The following is a 20,590-nucleotide window of genomic DNA, read 5'->3' as shown; positions in this document are numbered from 1 at the left end:
ACCTTTTTCTGGAAAAAGTTAATTTAGAGCTTTTAGATAATAAGTGTCCTGGGCATAACAAGAGTGTTTCAACCCAAAAACCCCTCTGATGGCTTTCTAGCCTGCCTGCCGGACTCTTACAGCTGCGCATATGATTGTTTGCAGCCTCCCAACCATGAGAGGCACAGGAAGCTTAAAACATCCTAGGAATGTAGGGGCTTCTGAGGAGTCAAAATCATTAGAATAGGACTGATTAAGGGTTTCATTTGTTGAGCCAATACTTGCTGCCACATTTTCATATCTTTTATTTGTAGACATAGTTGGCATGTAGAAAAAACAGGTAGTAGACCTGGTATTAGCAACATTAGATCTTTGAGTTAAGTACTTTCTTTGTTATAACCCACTGCACCTTTGTTCTACAGGAATGTAACTTTATTTAGTACTTTGAGGGTGATGCAGATTAAAGAAAAAACACTTCTAGGGAGAGTTTTCTGGTTGATAGACATTTATCTAGGAAAAGAGCCATAAAAATGTTAACAGGCCTCCTGGCCAAAAGATGATGTAAAACCACCTGGGGCCTTTTGTATACGGGAAGGTATGCAAAAAGAAAGCCTGGTCTCAATAAGGGTCAGGACTGCTGCCCCTGCATAACTCTGCATATTCCATTATTTCTTTATGTACAACTTGGGGTATATAAGCTGCTTTTGAAAATAAAGTTGTGGGTCTGGCACCGATGCTTGGCTCCCCCGTGTCGTTCTTTTCTCCCTTTTCTGGCTGAATTCCCATCTGGAGCATGGAGGCTCACCACGTCTACTTATTTGCCCTGGCTTCTAAGACCCATGCGAGAGGGAGCCCAAGGTGGGGCGCCCTCCGCTATTCAAGCGGGCACTGGTGGCCTACGTAGATGGTGCAAGTTCCTTGTCTTGGAACTTTATTGGTTTTCCACGTAAACCAAGTTATTCAGCTTCTTTTCTCTACTTATTTTCCTACACTATTTCTTTCTAATCTCTCTCCATATCTTTAATTAAGCAATTAATTCCTCAGACGCCGACGCCATCTCCGCTTCAAATTCCCTGGATCCACCGGTGCTGGACCCCAGCACTTCCCTTTCTTATCTCTGTCTGCTGCCTTTTCCCCGGTGCCTTCCCTCTGTGGCCTGCATGGACACAGGAAACCCCTTCGCTTTTCTCTCTCGTTCCTTTCTCTTCTCCCTTAAGCTTTACACTTTGGCTTGAAGTACTGTATTGATTTGTTTACAGCCTGTATGTCTCCTGATCTTATCCCTCTTTCTTCTTTTCCGTGATCACTGGCTTCCCAACTGCTAACCCTAACAAACTTCTCTACACACAGATCCTCCCAAGCCCTGATTTTCTGGAAGCAAACACCATCATCCCATCAGGTGGCAAATGCTCTTTCAGTGGTGAATGGCTGTGTCTACTTTTGCTGCCCCTCAGCCTTCCCTCCAGTGCCTGCTGGAGTGCCCCCAAAGCCCCAGAAACACTGGATATACATCTCTGGGGCAGGGCCACCTCAGGACAGAGGGGACACGTACCGACCCTGCTCTTCTGAATATTCTCCTGCAGCTGAATCTCCAATGCACTCTGTCTAAAGAGAAGACTTTGGAATATGTGTTTCACAAGTGGAATCGGTCCCAGCTGGAGCTGCTGCTCTTTGGTTTCTAAACCCGCGGTCTTGAGTAGAGCGGACACTGTCCTCAAGTGGCAGGAGTCCTAGGAGCACAGCCCACTACTTGAGACACCTGGCATGTTGCCAAGTCAGTGCTGCTTTATGTACACCATTTACAGACCTCCACTCTGTTTACTTCACTGTAGGCTAGTCCAGGCCCTGGTTCCACCTCTCGCCTGGAGTACTGCCACATCTTCTTTCCTCCTCCTTCATACCACCTGGTTTAAGTATTTGTTTTGTTCATGTCATCCCATCTCAAGAGTTGACTGTGCACAGCATGTGGACTCAAGACCAAAGCAGAATTTTCCACTAAATGAGCATCTGAATCCTGCCTGGATAGTGTTTCTTCCCTATTTCCTCTGCTGCCTAGACCTGAATTAGTTGAGCTGTAGCTTGCAGCCAACCCAAAATGCGAAGACGTTGGGCTACAGTCCATGAGGTTATCTGTGTATGTCTGGGTGACTGAACTCCCACGTCAGCCTAACGAACTCTGTGCTTCAGTTAATAAGATACTTGTGTGTCTTCTCTGAGGACTTTGATTTGATCTTTACACACAGTGTGCACAGGTTCATGTAAAAACTTATGTCTGGGGGGACACAGCTTTGAGGGGCACCTCAAAACTGCTGTGGAGCCTGCTGTATTCCCTTTTGCTTGGCAAAGAAAATAAAGCTACTTTACCTTCTCCCATCCACCCCCTGCAAAGAAACAAACAAAACCCCTTATGTTTGGGCCCTAAGAACAGAACCACGAGTTTCCTGTCATTCTTTTAAAGAACCCCGTGTCCGTGTTCTCCACTCACTGCACAAGGAGTCAGCACCACAGGCCCTGTACTCACCGCTTCTGCCTCCTTCAACACTCTGTGCTTAAGGCTGAGGTCCTCAAAAACGGCTTCAATCACCATGTCGGCCTTTTCAAAACCCCGGTAATCAAGCTGCCCGATCAAGTTGCTGAACATGGCATCCCTTTCAAATGATGTTAGTGTTTTCTTCTTCACTTTATCATTCAGTCTGGAAACAAAACAAAACACATCTCTAGTTGGAGTGGGAGAACAGGAAACTAATATTTACTGAGTGTCCATGGGCCAGAAAGTGTACTGTGTATTTTCTACCAATTCAGCAAGGTTAGCTATGCCCCTCCCATTTTGAGGGGGCTGAGCTGCTCAAAGAAGCTCAGACGGACTTGTTAAGGGAGGGTACTAAGATTCAGACAGGTTGACCCTCACATCCACAGTCTTCCTACTACAAGATGCCTCTAATGCCCAGCCTGCATAAAACAGCTAAATCTGCCAAGAGGAGTAAACATGAACACCAGAATGGCAAACAAAAAAGCAACTTGAGTCACTCTCTACCTATGACAGTGGAGACAGCCAACACGGGTCTGAGACCACATGAGTTTATACTTGCTTCCATATCATTTTGTTATTCTGTAACTGTGATCTACTGGAGGACAGAGACCCTGCATTATGTCTTATATTCTTAATCCATTTCCTGGTCAGTACCTAGTAGCACAGTATATTGATTACATAAAACATTAACTCAACATTTCTTCTTCCCCAGAGAGCTAAACAAGATTCCTGCTACTCAGACACTGAACTGATTGTTTTTATTGCCAAGGAAAACAGGCTCTCTTAGGTTTCACTCTGACCACACTTTCAGAATAAATGACCTAGAGTTTTCCTCTGAATTAAGAATGAAGCTGCAATCCATTCATTAGTTTCCTTAACCAACAGAAAAAGCCATGTGGTAAGTTCAAAGTAGTAGTCAAAGTCTTAAAGTATGGATTCAAATATCCTGGTTTCTGGCAGCTATGTTGGCAGTCAACAAATAAGATGCCTCTGAATGTTCAAAGCATTATTAATTGCTCTAATTCTGATGCCTAATGGAACTATTCCTAAGGGAGGACTGGAGATGTGTATGTCCCGAGTCAACAGTGCGGTAAGAGGCACTCACCAGAGCCTGATGTTTCTAAGGCCAAAAGGGAAACTCAGGACAGCTGGATCCAAAAGAGATCAAGGAGAAAAGGTTACTCTAGAGCAGCAATTTCTCATTTGGGTGACAGAATGAAACGCTGTTTGGGAACACTTGCATGCTGGCCTCAGGGCCAAGCACGTGCCATTTTTGGGCTCTGAATCTCTTTACTACAGCACCTTGCTATCTTGACATTAAGATAGTGGCTATCTGCCAACATGATTAAACCTGCGAGGTGGTGTATGGTATTATGGCAGCAATATATGAGCCTCTCTGCAGAAAAGGGGTAAAAACATGTGTAAGCTACGTAATTCATTTAAGAAACAAAAAGCTCACTCAGCTAAAAGTCACATGTAAGACAGTCAAAGAGCAGCCAGCCTCAGACAGTCCATTACACTGGAGCAGAGAAATGAGCTGAAACCGATTCCCAGTTTTGCCAAGTTTGCTGTTCCACTCTTCCCCTCTGCATTATGAGCCTGGGGGTGGGGTATGAGAAGGGGGAGGGGCAAGAGGGAGAATAATATTCCCCTTTTATTAATTCAGAGGGAAGATGGAGACACAGTCCATAAGATCCAGACACTATGGAGCCAAATCCGTTAACTGCTTCTCCATGGTCATGCCAGGCAAGAAATACGAGCCTCACGAGTGCAGATCCCAGCCCTATCTTCAGGATGCAATTACACGTTTCCTCATACCCCAAATCTCAGTTCTCTCCATAAACACACAGTCATGCTGTTTCAGTATTCTGAAACAATACACCAATTAAAATTCACAAATAGGACAATTTCTAGTCTGATACCAAAGCATAACGTACATATTTAAAAACATCTAATACATAAGGTTTTCTCTTCTGCACTCAAAGACTATAGACCCCAATGATATTAATGATTTATAATAACATTGTCTGCAACAACAGCAAAAATTTTAAAAAAGTGAAAGAAGGAATTAGTGTTTCTCAAAATCAAAGAAATAAGACTTAAATATGGAGTATCCAGTACAGATCATGTTCAGGAAAAAGGAAACTGTGATGGCGAAAATCAAAACACATTCTACTCTCCCAGCAAAGGCAGAGAGAGCAGGCTCACCCTTTGAACACCTGCTGCTGTCCTCGACCCAGCGCGGGCAGGGTAGTGTCCTTAAGTATGGTCTGTAGGCCCTTATCCACGGAGACTTGAGCAATGCCGGCTCCCATCAGCCCTGCACCAAGAACGGCAAGCTGCCTGAAAGGAAAGGATGAAATGACTTTTGATAAAAGCTCTTAATTGAGTAAAAAGTGGGATTGCCCAGGTTGTCATCCAATAAACCAACTAAAGCAGGGACAACAATAAAGTATTTAAAACCATTTGTATCTACAAAGACACCTTTCATAAATGACAGATTTTTAAAGTTAAACGCAAAAATCCAGTAGGTCTAAAAGAATTGGTTTACCTAAAAAGAATTATACTGATTTTCAATCATTCCCGAGATGACTGAAAACAAAACAAAACAACCCAGATTATGCTTAAATTCACGAGTACTTTCCTTCAAACAAAGGCCAACTTGCAGTGATGGGCACAAAGACTAATTCTCTTTTCAACTACTTACTTGTTAGTGATTTTGTCATTTTCCAATCATCTTTCATTTCTCCTGAAATCTGTGCCTTTATCATGCTTTACTTGGATTGGTTCAAAAGCCTTCCCTCAAACACCTCCATACATGTGTCTGCCTTTTCCAGCCCTGAATTCCTCTTGAACTTATCAGAACTGTTTGGCTTATACCACAGTATTCTGGAATGGCTTTCATGTATATTATTTTTGTCTCCTCACTAAATTCTAAGCTTTCTGAGGGACAGAGTTCATGTCTGATGACTCTTTAGTTTTCCATAGTTCTGGAACAATATGCCATTTTCCCATTAGTAACTAAAAAAATTTTCAGAACAACTTCCTTCATAAGAGAAGCCCAAGTTTACAGCACTGCAGATCTAAATTAGACCTGCCTCATTCCTAACAATTCTGATATTCAAAAATCTTATTCAAGACCTGAAAAAAAACCTAATTTCAACTCCAGGGAACATCTTTCAAATGCAGTTTTGTGATAATACACATATTTTACATGATGAGTGTTAAGTAACTGGAGAACATGAGAAAAATAGGGTAGAAAAATATAAAGAATAGGAGCTGAAAAACTTGTTCATATATTTACTGCATTGAAATTAAAAAATTTTCTTGAGAAATGACCCCACAAAAATTAAGACAACCACAGAAGAGGAAGAAATTTGCAACATGCATAGCAGACAAAAGATTGCTGCTACTAGGGAACTATAAAGAACACACGTATCAATAACAATAACCCAATAAAATGGGCCAGGGTTTATACAAAGCAATTCACAAAAGAAGACAGATTGCCAATAAAATGCCCAATCTCCCTAATAATCTGGGAAACGCAAATTAAAACCAGACACTCTCCCCACTAGGTTGGCAAAAGTTTAAAAAGTAAATATGAAGGTAAGGATGTAAAAAAACTGGTTCTTTCATGTGTAGGCGATAGAAGTATGATGGTGGTGGTTTAGTCGCTAAGTATACTTTGCCCTATAGAGGAGGTCAAATGTATTAAAACCAAAAACTGTATCCTCTATGATCCAGTAATTCTACTATCTACTCCAGGGAAATGGACTTATGCATAAGATGATATGCTACCATGAAGAGTCATGTAATGTTTACAATAATGAAAAAATTGGGAACAACCACCAGTCCATCAGTAGGTGATGAAAAGGAACAAGTTAACTGGCATGTAACGATCATACAAAGTCTCTCTCCCAAGTTGTACCACCGACTAAAAAGAGCAAGTTACAGGATCCATAGTGATAGATCCCCTTTCTATTGTTAATAAAACATTCAAATCATAAACACAAAACAGATTCATCTAGTATTTTAAAAGTTTTTTAAAAAAGGATAGTAAGAATGCATTCTTCATATAAAAAATTATTTTTTGAAAAGAGAAAATAGGTAAGGAATTCAAATTACTCCTGGAGGCAAAGAGGAAGAGGCCTAGAGAAACAGAAGTGGAACTATGACTGACAACTAGGGAAGCAGGAAGGGAGATGCCCTTTCTTCAATTTATTAAATTTTCGGTTCAACCTAGTCTGCCTTGCATACCTTATAATTTATTCTTCATTTCTAACATGATATTATCTTTTCCTTCAATTTATTCCCCCAAGTTAGGTCAACTCTTACATCATCCTGTTTTTTTGTCTGTTTAGTTCTGAGTTTTTAAATTTTTGATTCAAAATAATTCTTTTTCTTATCTGCAAATATTTACTTAAGGTCACAGAATTCAAGTCTGAGAGCATTCTGCTACAGTTTTCTTTTGCACTGTGGAGGTTGTGGGGCAGTTTTCATAAGCTTAAGTATTTTGATTCTCATTTGTTTCTTTTTCCATGGGTTTCATATGCATGTTGCCTGTCTTTTCTGTGTACTGGTACACAGTAACAGCTTCTCTGGGTGATATCATATATATTATAACAGTAAGAGTTACACGCAGACCAGAATAGGAGTTTGGAGTGGCTAACTAGGTCTCTTAAAAGTAAGTATTTATAATTTAAAATTTAATGGTAAATTTTTATAGGATGTGTGAAGAAGTACAGATTAAAGCGGCTATCATCATTCCACTGCAACATGGAAGTAACTGCTCTCAGCCACTGAATGTGAGATACTTGCCAACCTTGGTGGTTCACAGGCAGATTGATACAGATTGATAACAGATTGATACCGATCACCATCTATGCTGGACAAGCAGTGAAGATTGTATTTCACATTCTAATTTGGAAATCAGTCCTCTTGGCAAGAATCTGTCTCACCTGGACTTCTTACTGATTTCCTCTTCTGCTTTAGATTTGAATCTCATTAAAGGTGAGAGAAGGTTGTAAAGGAGAAGGAAGTAACATTAGCTGCTTTCACAAACCCCTTTGTGTAATTCAGCTAGACAGTGTTTCTCAATCTTGGCACTACCAGCATTTTGGACTGGTTACTTTGTTTTGTGGCTCTCCTATGTACTGCAGGATGTTGAGCAACATTCCTGGTAACTGACCACCAGATGCCAGTTCCATCCCTTCCCTCTCCAGTTGTGACACCTAAAAATGTCTCCTGACACTGTCAAATGTCCCCTGGTGGCACATGTTGCCCAGGTTGAGAACCACTGAGCAAGAGGGTGAGTTTAGAGACATTATTAAACTTCAGATGCTGGCAACATGTGCCCAGGTTAAGAACCACTGAGCAAAAGGGTGAGTTTAGGGACATTATTAAACTTCAGATGCTGAAGAGCTATTTAGGCAGCATAACATTGAAAGCCTCGCTAAAGAGAATAGATAGGAAACAGGTAAGGGGACTCATATTTAGGCTGCAAGCGAAACAAAGGACAAGGCTTTAGTGGCTAGAATAAGGCTTTATGGTTTTGTTTTGTTTTTTGCTGTGCTGAGGCCTGTGGAATCTTAGTTCCCCAACCAAGGACTGAACCCAGGCACCTGGCAGTGGAAGCTTGGAGTCCTAATCACTGGACCACTAGGGAATTTCTAAGGCTTTATGTTTTTTAATGAGGGAAAAGTATGAATTCCCAGAGATGGTCTCTCAAGTCACAGGGATAGACAAGGTCATCAATCAGAACGCAGTGTGTGTATTTGGTTTAGGAAGGGGGAACCTAAACCAGATTTCTAGGGGACATCAGTGGTGACACAAGAATGCCTCTATAGGAGCCAGTAGAGAAGTCCAGAGAGCTTCCCAGGTGGCTTAGTGGTAAAGAATCCACCTGCTAATGCAGAAGACATGGGTTCGACCCCTCGGTTGGGAAGATCCCCTGGAGAAAGCAATGGCAACCCACTCCAGTATTCTTGCCTAGGGAATCCCATGGACAGAAGAGCCTGGCGGGCTACAGTTCATGGCGTCACAAAAGGGTCAGACATGACTGAGGGACTAAACAACAACATAAAGGTCTGGAGAAAACTCAGCACAAGCACAACTCTGAAAGCCACGAAGTCCATGGTAGCATAGGGGTCTATATCAATCAGGGCAAAAGCTGTTTAGGGCAAGACTGAGGCATCAATGAGCTTAGCATGTGCTGAAATCCACAGGGGCTTCTTAGGCAGAGTTGAACTTACTTAACCTCCTTCTGCGGAGCTCCAAATTTATTCTTCTTGCATTGGGTTTGACCACGGTAAAGTCCCATCAAGGCTTTTGATTCTTTGGTCATTGCGAGCTCTCCAAATCTCTGGAAAGTAAAGAGGAAGAAGAAAAGGTAGAGCTTCCCAGTCTTGGAGACATGGATTCCTTTGGGTCAGTTCCTCTACAGAGTAGGGGCAACATGTGCAAAGCCTCAGGTCCTGAGCTGCAGAAGTCGGTCACCTCCTGCTGAGGGTCTTTCTCTCACTCTCCTCATCTGTACTTCTGATGATTGCTTTGCAAGGTTTTGGATATAACTGAGCTCTCAAGATTCTCTACATCAGAGGTTGTGGCAACTTTTTTCACAGAACTAGAGCGGACCAATTATCTCAACCACCACTCTCATAGATTGGGAAGATGAGGCTCAGAGAAATTAAGTGACCTTGCTCAAAGCTACCCTGCCTCAAAGTGGCAGAAAGTGAACTTGAACCCAGGTATTATGACTCCCAACTTCAGTTCTCTTTCCAAGGTAGTAGGCTGCCCCATGTGATATCTACCACTTTAAATGTATCTTAACATTTACAGAGAACAAGTTTTAAGTTAGTGGATAAGAGCATGAGATTTAGAATCTGTATCTGAAAGAACTGGGTTTAAAGCCTGGCCCTGCCATTTCCCAGTTGTGAAGCTTTCCTCATCATTAAAATGGGAAAAACAATACCTATTTTACAGTATTGTTGTGGGGAGTCAATGAGAGCACTCATAAAATGACTGGGTTTTAGCTATTACCATCATCAACATTACTAGAATTTACTGGTTCAATTACATGGTTAGAAATAGCATTTCAAAGAAGGAATCACTGCTAATAATGCTGCCTTCATGTCTGAATAAAACATGAAACAATGTTCTGCTAGTCTTGTAAAGTAGGTTCTATTCAGTAAGTCAGTGATTTTTCAAACTACAGGCAGAAATCCATCAGTGGACATGAATTTAGTGCATTGTAATAAGTAGAACAGACAGAAAATACTGAGTACAGTGTACAGGCTAATTATTTTGTGAAATATGCTTCAATCTTTGTGTACATATGTGTATGTGTTGTTGTACTTGGTGATAATGTAAAGGAATTCATCAGAGTGCACCGTGGTAAGCAACCCAGGATAAAGAATGTTTTCTCTGGAATTTGTCCTGAGTTCTTCAGATACCTTTTGTGTTACTGAAGAGCAATCATCCAAAGAATAGCAAGGAGAGATAAGAAAGCCCTACTCAGCAATCAATGCAAAGAAATAGAGGAAAATGATAGAATGGGAAAAGACTAGAGATCTCTTCAAGAAAATTAGAGATACCAAGGGAACATTTCATGCAAAGATGGGTTCAAGAAAGGACAGAAATGGTATGGACCTAACAGAAGCAGAAGATATTAAGAAGAGGTGGCAAGAATACACAGAAGAACTGTACAAAAAAGATCTTCACGACCCAGATAATCACGATGGTGTGATCACACACTCACCTAGAGCCAGACATCCTGGAATGTGAAGTCAAGTGGGCCTTAGGAAAGTGAAAGTGAAGTTGCTCAGTCGTGTCTGACTCTTTGTGACCCCATGGACTGTAACCTATCAGGCTCCTCAGTCCATGGAATTTTCCAGGCAAGAGTACTGGAGTGGGTTGCCATTTCCTTCTCCACAGGATCTTCCCGACCCAAGGATCAAACCTGGGTCTCCCACATTGCGGGCAGATGCTTTACCATCTGGAAAATTCTGAAGGAGATGGGAATACCAGACCACCTGACCTTCCTCTTGAGAAACCTGTATGCAGGTCAGGAAGCAACAGTTAGAACTGGACACGGAACTGTAACAGACTGGTTCAAAATAGGAAAAGGAGGACATCAAGGCTGTATGTTGTCACTCTGCTTATTTAACTTATATGCAGAATACATCATGAGAAACGCTGGGCTGGAGGAAGCACAAGCTGGAATCAAGATTGCCAGAAGAAGTATCAATAACCTCAGATATGCAGATGAACCACCCTTACAGCAGAAAGTGAAGAAGAACTAAAGAGCATCTTGATGAAAGTGAAAGAGGAGAGTGAAAAAGTTGGCTTAAAGCTCAACATTCAGAAAACTAAGATCATGGCATCCGGTCCCATCACTTCCTGGGAAATAGATGGGGAAACAGTGGCAACAGTGGCTGACTTTACTTTTTTGGGCTCCAAAATCACTGCAGATGGTGACTGCAGCCATGAAATTAAAAGATGCTTACTCCTTGGAAGGAAAGTTATGACCAACCTAGACAGCATATTAAAAAGCAGAGACATTCCTTTGTCAACAAAGGTCCGTCTAGTCAAGGCTATGGTTTTTCCAGTAGTCATGTATGGATGTGAGAGTTGGACTATAAAGAAAGCTGAGTGACGAAGAATTGATGCTTTTGAACTGTGGTGTTGGAGAAGACTTTTTTTTTTTTGAGAAGACTCTTGAGAGTCCGTTGGACTGCAAGGAGATCCAGCCAGTCCATCCTAAAGGAGACTGGTCCTGGGTGTTCATTGGAAGGACTGATGTTGAAGCTGAAACTCCAATACTTTGACCACCTGATGCGAAGAGCTGACTCATTTGAAAAGACCCTGATGCTGGGAAAGATTGAGGGCAGGAGGAGAAGGGGATGAGAGAGGATGAGATGGTTGGAGGCATCACCGACTCACTGGACATGAGTTTGGGTAGACTCTGGGAGTTGGTGATAGACACGGAGGCCTGGTGTGCTGTGGTTCATGGGGTCGCAAAGAGTCAGATATGACTGAGCGACTGAACTGAACTGAATCATCCTTCAGTGATTGCTTAAAACTTCAAAACAATCGAATCCACTAAAATCTATAATCCACCAACTTGTTAGGAAGTGGAATGGGTGAGGTTGGTTCCTGAGTCACTCTGTTTTCTTGTTTTAGTGGGTGCAAAAAATTTCCCTTCTAGTTTACCAAAGGGAGGCTGGGATTGAGTTTCATCTGTAGGCCTAACAAGTAAGAATCATATTTCCCTACCAGTGTATTCATTATGTCACAGTGAAACCAGCCCATCTACAGAACAAAACGTCGCAACGATTCCTTTTGAAAGGATTATAACTCTGTCTGTGCTTTTCCTAGTTATCCCCTAGTTATTGAGCAAAAGTGAAAAGTGAAAGTCACTCAGTCATGCTCAACTCTTGGCAACCCATGGACTGTATAGTCCATGGAATTCTCCAGGCCAGAATACTGGAGTGGGTAGCCTTTCCCTTATCCAGGGGATCTTCCCAACCCAGGGACTGAACTCAGGTCTCCCGCACTGCAGGCAGATCCTTTACCAGCTGACCACAAGGGAAGTAAGGGAAGCCGTTACTGAGAGCAAGTTCAAATATTGGACTGGCCAAAAAGTTTGTTGGGGTTTTCTCATCTTTTTTAAATGGTTTTAATTTCTTTATATATATATATAATTTATTTTTGGCTGTGCTAGGTCTTTGTTGCAGCACATGGGCTCTCTCTAGTTGCAGTGAGTAGGAGTACTCTCTTGTTGGAGTGCTTGGGGTCCTCACTGCGGGGCTTCTCTTGTTGTGGAGCACAGGCTCTAGGGTATGTGGGTTTCAGCAGTTGCGGCTCATGGGTTCTATAGTGCGTGGGCTCAGCTGCCCCACGGCTTGTGGAATCCTTCTGACTAGGGACTGAACTTGTGTCCTCTGCATCGGCAGGTGGACTCCTAACCACTGGACCACCAGGGAAGTCCTTCCATAACATCTTAACAGAAAAACTGAAATGATTTTTTTTGTCCCAACCCAACATCTAGGGACTACTATGGTTTTCTCAGCATCTACTGGCTCAGTGAGATTAATGTTTTCTACTGGCTCAACCATCAGAAGAAAACATTTTTTTTTTAATTAGACTTTGAATAGTTTTTCTTTTTTCAGTTTTACACACAGCATTTTAGATTTTGGTTTTCCTGTCTCCAATAATAAAACACTGAAAGGAAATAATTTTACCTGAGATTCAGAGAGATAGCCAGCATTACTCCCTTGCTCGATTCCAGTCTTCACTACCTAAAAAACATAGAGAGCACTTGTTCCTTGTTGGAATGGACTGTTGAGATGTACAGTAATGCTGAAAAAAGACTGCTAGTGTTGTTAGTCTTCAAAAAGTAAGTCAGAAGTCTAAACTGAACTGAGAAAGAGAAGAGGATTGAGTGCCTTATTACTTAAGACACTTAATTCTCCATCTCTGAGGCTACTGCTAAACACAGCATAAAATGGGAGGAAATAAAATAGAAGGAAAGAGAATTAAAGTCAGAACATGAAAAGCATACGGAGGTTCCACAGCTCAAATCCTACCTCATCCTTTGAATCCTGTTACTTTGTCAGAGAAAGAGTTGCTGTCACCCCTTTCTGAGTTCAACAATAAGTTTACTGTTTCCTCTTCACTCCCTTCCCTCCTCCTCAAATTATTTGTCCAGCTCCTCTCCTGTTTTTCAAATAAGAGCAGGTCTCCTAAGTTCCACTTTCAGCTCTTTCTCCCTCTATTCATCCGTCCTCAGTAACATCATTTAGTTTACCACGTTAATCGTGATCTCCGTGAAATCCAACTTAACATTTGGGGTTAAGTACTATCCTAAGTACAAAGGCAAGTATAAAAGAAATAACTGTGTACTCGATCACCATAATTTATTGATGATTAAAAAAATAATAAGTAAATCTATATCCTGAACTGACTTCTCTGTCTTAACTTCCTGAAATATCTAACCTCAACACTTCTAAAACTGAACTCTTCTCTTTGGCAAGTCTCTTACTACCCCCGTATTTTCGCTTTTACTATTCTATCTCAGGATCTTATTCAGACTTCAAGTCTGAATTACCAGCATAGTTTCCTAGTTCATTGTTCTTCTTTGTCTATTTCTAATTCATTTTTACTCACCACCATGAAGATGGTTCTCTATGACCTATATAGGACAAAGGTCAAATTTCTTACTTAATCATTATCTTCTAAAATATAGCTTCAGTCTGCCTGCCTGAAGATGTTTCATAATTCTTCCACAAAAACTGATCTCATTCAATGTTTCTTAAAGAGCCTCATGCTTTCCAACTTCTGTAACTTTATTCAAAATGCCCATCCCTACCTGGCACTATTTTCTTTTCATCTACTCTCTGCCTGTTTTTCAGGGCTCAAGTCAAATTCCATGAGGCCCTACCTAATTCTCTGGCTCATAGGAATCGTTCCCTTCTCAGTGAATTTAGCAATTTTCCTCTATCCTGATTATCTGGCATTAACCCCCTGCAGTTGCATACCACCCTTCATCGTGACATCTGCCTTACCACATATATGTGTTCAATCTCCCCAACCCAGACTATCAGGTGAATGAGGGTAGGGGACCATATTTAATAACTAATGTATTTTGGTGTCTTTGGCTCAAAATATATTTGCTGACCAGTTCAGTCTCCAATTCTGAAGTCTTTGATCATATGCTCTTTAAAGCTTAGACTTTCCAGATTGAAGATTTTATAAGTTTTAAAGTCTACCTTTAGACAGAAGTTTCTTCAACTCTGTGATGATTTTAAGTATCCTCTCTTAGCTTTTCCAGAGCTTCTCTATATCATTACATCTTTTTCATAACTGTGGCATTGGAGAGTCTATGAGATATTTTAGGTAATGACCATAGTTTTGACTAAGGACAAAATACAGCCATTAATTTTGTTTCAACTATCTCTTAATTAATGCCTGATATTTTACTGGCCTTATTATACTGATAACACATAGGTTCCATTCCTGGTTTATAACAGGTCGTTTTAAGCTCATCAACTAAAAAGTATGCTGGCACTAATTTCCCCCAAATATCCATTTCTGTAAATCCTCATAGCTTGCTATGCTCATGTGTTATTTTAGTTAAGTGTTTTGACAGCAGCATGAAGAACTTTAGTGCTGGCATGCATGGTGCAGAATGGCAATCAAGAGTACTGCTCTAAACAGAGGGAAGAAACATGAGAGGTGTTGGAGGATGGGGTAAAGACTCACATCAATTATTTTCAGGGGTGCAGGATAAAGGCCTTTGGTCTGCTTTCGTACTTTTTCTTCCACCTTTTTGTAAATCTGTTGTCTGACAAATGGAATACTCAAGGCGTATGACGTCAATTCTGTAAGGTAAAATGCTATTAGCTTCTTACTGGTAAGAGCTCAGCCTCCTTTATTAGTTTGTTCTGTAAAACTCCACAAAAATGCAGTGATTCTAGCTCTCTGAAAGAACTGCTCTTTACTCTGATATACACAATCTAAATTGCAACCTAAGCACTTCTTTAAACTTAGGTTGATAAGTATTAAAGCTGAGTGTTGGGTACATGGTATTTATTACACAATTATATTATTCCATTTTGGTATTACTTTAAATTTTCCAAAATAAAAAGTTTTTTCTGAAAATGTCTTTAACCAATGCAAGGTCCAGGACTAGAGCTTTGAGCAGAGTTATTGCACCCTCTAAGGCTGAGTTTACTCTTAAGAGTAAACAATGCACTTATCTTTTCCTTATTCAAATTTATAGCAAGTCAAATTAAATTCCCTGGAAAGAAGCTGTGACTTTGTTCTTTAAAAATGACACTCACTTTCTACCAATCCCTTGTCTCTCTTTGGAGTGATCTTTTTATCAGCTAGTCCTTTGGCAAAAGTAATTGCAACTTCTTCTAGGTATTCAATTGTCCGTTCCTCTGGAGGTTTTACTCCTGGTCCTGTAAACATGAACACAACAGACTGGAATGTCAGTCAGGCTTGGCGCAGTCCCAGGTGGGCAAAACCCCAGGAAAACCAAAGCCAAAGACTCGTACCCATTTTCAGCACAGTTTTCTAAGTCAAACTAGAAACTGGTGGGTGGCAGTATGGACTCAAAAAGAGAAGTCACACTGAGCAAAGGTGCAACAACCTACTCCAGGGAGAAAACAAATCTTAAGCCCCATAAATCTGGCTTCCACTTCTGAGTAGGATGTATTACGTCTCATGAGACCTGTATTCTCGCTGCAAAACTGGAAAAAAGTCAATTGCAAAATCACATTTGTAAAGATACTAGAGAGCTGTGGAAGCAACAAAGGTTATATAAATAGAATTCCAGAGAGGGAAGAGCCTGTCAGAGGTGAACTGCGAACATTCTCTTTTCTGCAGGCACGTGATGCTTTTGGGCATGGGCTGAGGACTGGATGTGGCTCAGGCAGAAGGATGCTACTGAGAGAACGTGAAATGATCAGAGCTTTTGGTGGTCACATACAATAGGTCAGAACTAGAAAAAATCAAACGCAAAGCTAGTTTTCCCCTATGGAACATCTGTGAAGTTCTAAGGTGGTGCAAGAGGCTGGAAGCTAGAGTGTAACCTCTCATAGTGTCATAATGTTTAGCATAGCAGTACTTCTACAGAGAAAGGAACTTGCCAAAAACATCAACTGATTTTTCTCTTGAGGCCTTTGCCTGACACCAAACTTACTGAATGGAGGAAAATAAAGAGATAGACTCAAAAACCCCAAAGGCTGTTTTTACAGCCTTTGAAAACACACACCCACCAGGCTCTCAATCAAAAGCTTGTAAGAGCCACACTTAAAAACTCTGCCCTATTTTCAGCCTCTGTGGAGGAGACAAAAAATGAACTAAGTTGCTAACTTCCGAATAACAAAAGTGCACAGGGTCCATGGAAGTCATAATGCTGGAATTATGGAAGAATACAGGAGATCAGTTGCTATAGAAAAGAAGCACTTCAGAGATCTACAGAGGGGCCCCTTGAAACTCTGGCCAAGTTATCATTCTGCACATGCATGAGAGGAAACTATCTGAGGTCAGGGAGAGAGCCATCTTAAAGGCATGAAAAAAAAGTAAGAAAAAAATGACCTATAGCTAGGAGACAAACTGACTGATAGAAACAGATGCAGAAATGGAAAGACAGAATAAGCAGATACAAAAAGGTTAGAAAGGTTACTATAAATTCATGCTGTATGTTCAAGAAGATAGAGGAAAACAGAAACATAATAAGGGAAAATTGAAGATTTAACAGTGAATCAAATGTTCCTTCTAAATATGAGAAAAAACAATGCTGAAACAAAAAATACAGGTGATTGGATTAACAGCAAATTATATAGTGAAGAAGAAAAAATCAGGAAACTTGAATATATGGCAAAGAAATATAAACAGACTGAAAAATAAAAACAGAGCTTCTGACATATGTGAGGTTGAGGTCTCAGTAAAAAGATAGGGAAGTGAGGAGACAAAAGATCTATACTCTAAAAACTATAAGATGCTAATGAAAGAAACTGAAGATGATACAAACTGATGGGAAGATATACCATTTTCTTGGATTGGATGAATCAGTATTGTCAAAAAGACTATACTACCCAAGGCAATCTACAGATTCAATGCAATCCCTATCAAATTACCAATGGCTTTTTTCAGAGAACTAGAAGAAAGAAATCTTAAAATTTGCATGGGGACACAAAAGACCCCAATAGTCAAAGCAATCTTGAGAAAGAAAAACAGAGCTAGAGGAATCAGGCCCCTGACTTCAGACTATACTACAAACTACAGTCATCAAAACAGTATGGTACTGGCACAAAAACAGAAATATAGATCAATGGAACAGGACAGAGGGCCCAGAAGTAAATCTGCACACTTATGGTCAAGAAATCTATGACAAAGAAGGCAAATCTACAATGGAGGAAAGAGAAAGAGAGCTTCTTCAATAAGTGGTGCTGGAAAAACTGGACAGTTACATGTAAAAGTATGAAATTAGAATATTTTCTAATACCATACACAAAAATAAACTCAAAATGGATTAAAGACCTAAATGTAAGGCCAGGAACTATAAAACTCTTAGAGAAAAACAGAACTCTCTGACATAAATTGCAGGAAGATCCTCTTTGACTCACCTCTTTGAGTAATGGAAATAAAAAACAAAAGCAAATGAATGGGATCTAATAAAACTTAAAAGCTTTTGCACAGTGAAGGAAATGATTAATATAAACAAGATGAAATGACAACCTTCAGAATGGGAGAAAATAACTGAATACAAAGCAACTGACAAGAAATTAATCTCTAGAATGTACAAGCAGCTCATGTAGGGGCTTCTCTGACAGCTCAGTGAAGAATCTGCCTGCAAAAAAGGAGACCCTGGTTTGATTCCTAGGTCAGGAAGATCCACTGGAGAAGGGATAGGCTACCCACTCCAGTATTCCTGGGCTTCCCTGGTGGCTCAACTGGTAAAGAATCCACTTGCAATGTGGGAGACCTGGGTTCAATCCCTGGGTTGGGAGGATCCTCTGGAGAAAGGAACAGCTTACCCACTCCAGTATTCTGGCCTGCAGAATTCCATGAGGTTGCAAAGAGTCGGACACGACTGAGCGGCTTTCACTTTCACCTTCATACAACTCAATATCAGAAAAGTAAACAACCCAGTCAAAAAGTGGGTGGACGATCTAAATAAGCATTTCTCCAAAGAAGACATACAGCAGATGGCCAATACACACAGGAAAAGATGCTCAATATTGCTCATCAGTAGAGAAATGCAATGACTCATTTTTTAAGTATATGAATTTCACTTTAACCAATATTCAAGATATTAACACTTTTAAGAAAATATATAACTTCATAAGGCTCAATTCTGAGTCATGTTAACACTTACCCAGTGGTTCCACCAGTTGATCAACCAGTCCCATTTTCTTTGCTCTGTCTGCACGAATGCCTCTTCCAGTCAGCATCATGTCAAAAGCAGCAGGTATACCCACCTAACAGGCAAGCAAGGATTCGAGTAGAAGGTGAAAAATATCAGAGTGACAATTACAATTTACAAATCATACAATTGAGCAAAATAATTATTAAAATAAGAAAAGTCAAACCAGATTTTCATACTATATATATCAAATAATGAAATTTTATACACTGATATACATTCAGGTGACTTTTAGTTTTAGAAACCTCCACTTGAAAGTGAAAATGTCTATATATCTTGTTTTAATTCAGTATGTAGGATTTATGTCTTATGGATGGATAAAGTGGAGAAAAAAACTCATGTTTTCTAAAATTGTACAATTACGTCATTTTGAGTTTCTTCTCTATCATTTGTATAATATTTAAAATTCCTACACTGGAATTAGTAGAGACTTTGAGAAACTTCATCGTTTTCAAAATGTCTTTAGAAAGGATCTCAGACTTGGGATTTCCCTGGTGGTCCAGTGGTTAAGACTCTGTACTCTCAACCTATGCAGGGGGCCCAGGTTCGATCCCTGGTAGGGGATGGAAATGACCCCCGCTTCCAACAATAACAAAAGAAACTCGGCTATATTTTTTACACATATATAGGCATATTCATTCTTTCAATAAATCCTCTTGACAATTTCTATGCAGAAATACACACTATTTAATATCAGAATGAATACCATAAGCTTTCCCATTTTTCTGTGTCCAATTCATATCAACTTCTCTCCAAAGAGCATTTCTGTGGAGTGAGTGCTGTTTTCCTGAAGAATCTATAGTGCCAGAAGCTATGAGGTTCAGGTGGTCCTCAGGTTTGATGTTAAGATTGCTCTGCAGCCTCCAGGTCTCACTGTCCTTCCCCTTCTTAATAATTCAAAAGCCGGATGGGCCCTTTTTGGTTTTATAGAATACAATGAGATCATCCAGGGACTTCCCTGGTGGTCCAGTGTTAAGACTGCACTTCCACTGTCGAGGGTTTGATCCCTGGTCAGGGAAATAAGATTCTACATGCTGTGCAGCCAAAAAAAAAAGGTCTGTCTCTTACAGTTATCATGAGATAAGATCCAAGGATCTGAAAAGCTGATAAGATCGTACTGTGCAGAAAAGGAACAAATTAAACTGTAAGTTTCAGAAAGCAAGACATGTATGTTATTTATCTCTTCCCTTCTTTAGGGACTAACAAAGGCCCATGATCAATCATCTTGATTAAGGAATTAAAAAAATAAACAGACATTAATCTCATATATTCATATTTTATTTGGTTTCTAAATTTTACCATGAATACACATACAATACCTTCTGTACAAGAGGAAATAGATCAAATGGATATATAGGACTGAGGATATCAAGTTCACACTGAGATTTTAAACTCACCATCTTGGGCAGCCTTTGTGTGGCTCCTGCTCCTGGTAAGATTCCCAGCAAGACCTCAGGGGAACCCAATACTGTTTTCTTATCTTTTGTTGCTATTCTGTATTGGCATGAAATGGCAAGCTTCAAACAAATGAAGGAAAATTAGAATGTTAAAAAAATGTAGTTTTATAGCATCTTAGGATATGTGAGGGTCTAAAAATTACTTATAAAGCAGGAATGTGCCCACAGAATAAACTGAAATTTCTTAGGCTGGCATTTGATGCTTTCTAGAATTTACCTTTCTGGCTTTCCTTCATTTCTCTTTCCTAAGTTATTAAACTCTTTTAGGGCTGCAGATCCCCTTGAAAATCTGCTGCAAAGTATGGAAATTTTCAATAGAAAAATGCACATACAATTATATAGGTATCTCAGGTTTAGAAGCCCTATATCACTTTCATGCATTGGAGAAGGAAATGGCACCCCACTCCAGTGTTCTTGTCTGGAGAATCCCAGGGACGGGGAGCCTGGTGGGCTGCCATCTATGGGGTCGCACAGAGTCGTACACGACTGAAGTGACTTAGCAACAGCAGCAGCATACCCTATAAAGACTCTTCAGTCAAGCAGGCCTACTTATGGTATCCTAGTTAGGCTTTGTTATCCTTGTTTTTGCTCACATCATGCCACATGTGGAATGTTTTGCCACTGTTTTCTGGTTAATCAAATTCTGCTTATCTTTTAGAACTATATACAGCTTTCCTTGGGAGAAGG

At 40.4% G+C, this 20,590-nt stretch overlaps 1 protein-coding gene and 1 non-coding gene across 2 annotated transcripts in view; one reads left to right on the top strand and one right to left on the bottom strand.

Annotated features, from left to right (window-relative positions):
• HADHA (hydroxyacyl-CoA dehydrogenase trifunctional multienzyme complex subunit alpha) overlaps positions 1 to 20,590 on the bottom strand; it is a 42,643-nt gene that overhangs the window by 8,864 nt on the left and 13,189 nt on the right. The window contains exons 6-13 of the mRNA XM_040224464.1: positions 19,844 to 19,963; positions 18,399 to 18,501; positions 15,352 to 15,474; positions 14,771 to 14,889; positions 12,751 to 12,807; positions 8,761 to 8,870; positions 4,718 to 4,852; positions 2,501 to 2,672 (exon numbers count right to left, since the gene is read on the bottom strand). Coding sequence (XP_040080398.1) covers positions 2,501 to 2,672; positions 4,718 to 4,852; positions 8,761 to 8,870; positions 12,751 to 12,807; positions 14,771 to 14,889; positions 15,352 to 15,474; positions 18,399 to 18,501; positions 19,844 to 19,963 — 939 coding nt within the window. The remainder of the gene's footprint in view (positions 1 to 2,500; positions 2,673 to 4,717; positions 4,853 to 8,760; positions 8,871 to 12,750; positions 12,808 to 14,770; positions 14,890 to 15,351; positions 15,475 to 18,398; positions 18,502 to 19,843; positions 19,964 to 20,590) is intronic.
• TRNAE-CUC lies at positions 18,935 to 19,011 on the top strand. Its single transcript is given in 2 exon segments — positions 18,935 to 18,971; positions 18,976 to 19,011. It is a non-coding gene; the product is annotated as a tRNA-Glu (tRNA).

Source organism: Oryx dammah, unplaced genomic scaffold, assembly GCF_014754425.2.
Source record: "Oryx dammah isolate SB20612 unplaced genomic scaffold, SCBI_Odam_1.1 HiC_scaffold_25, whole genome shotgun sequence".
Classification (NCBI taxonomy): domain Eukaryota; kingdom Metazoa; phylum Chordata; class Mammalia; order Artiodactyla; family Bovidae; genus Oryx; species Oryx dammah.
Note: the sequence above shows the minus strand (reverse complement) of the source record. Positions and strands in the feature narration are given on the sequence as shown.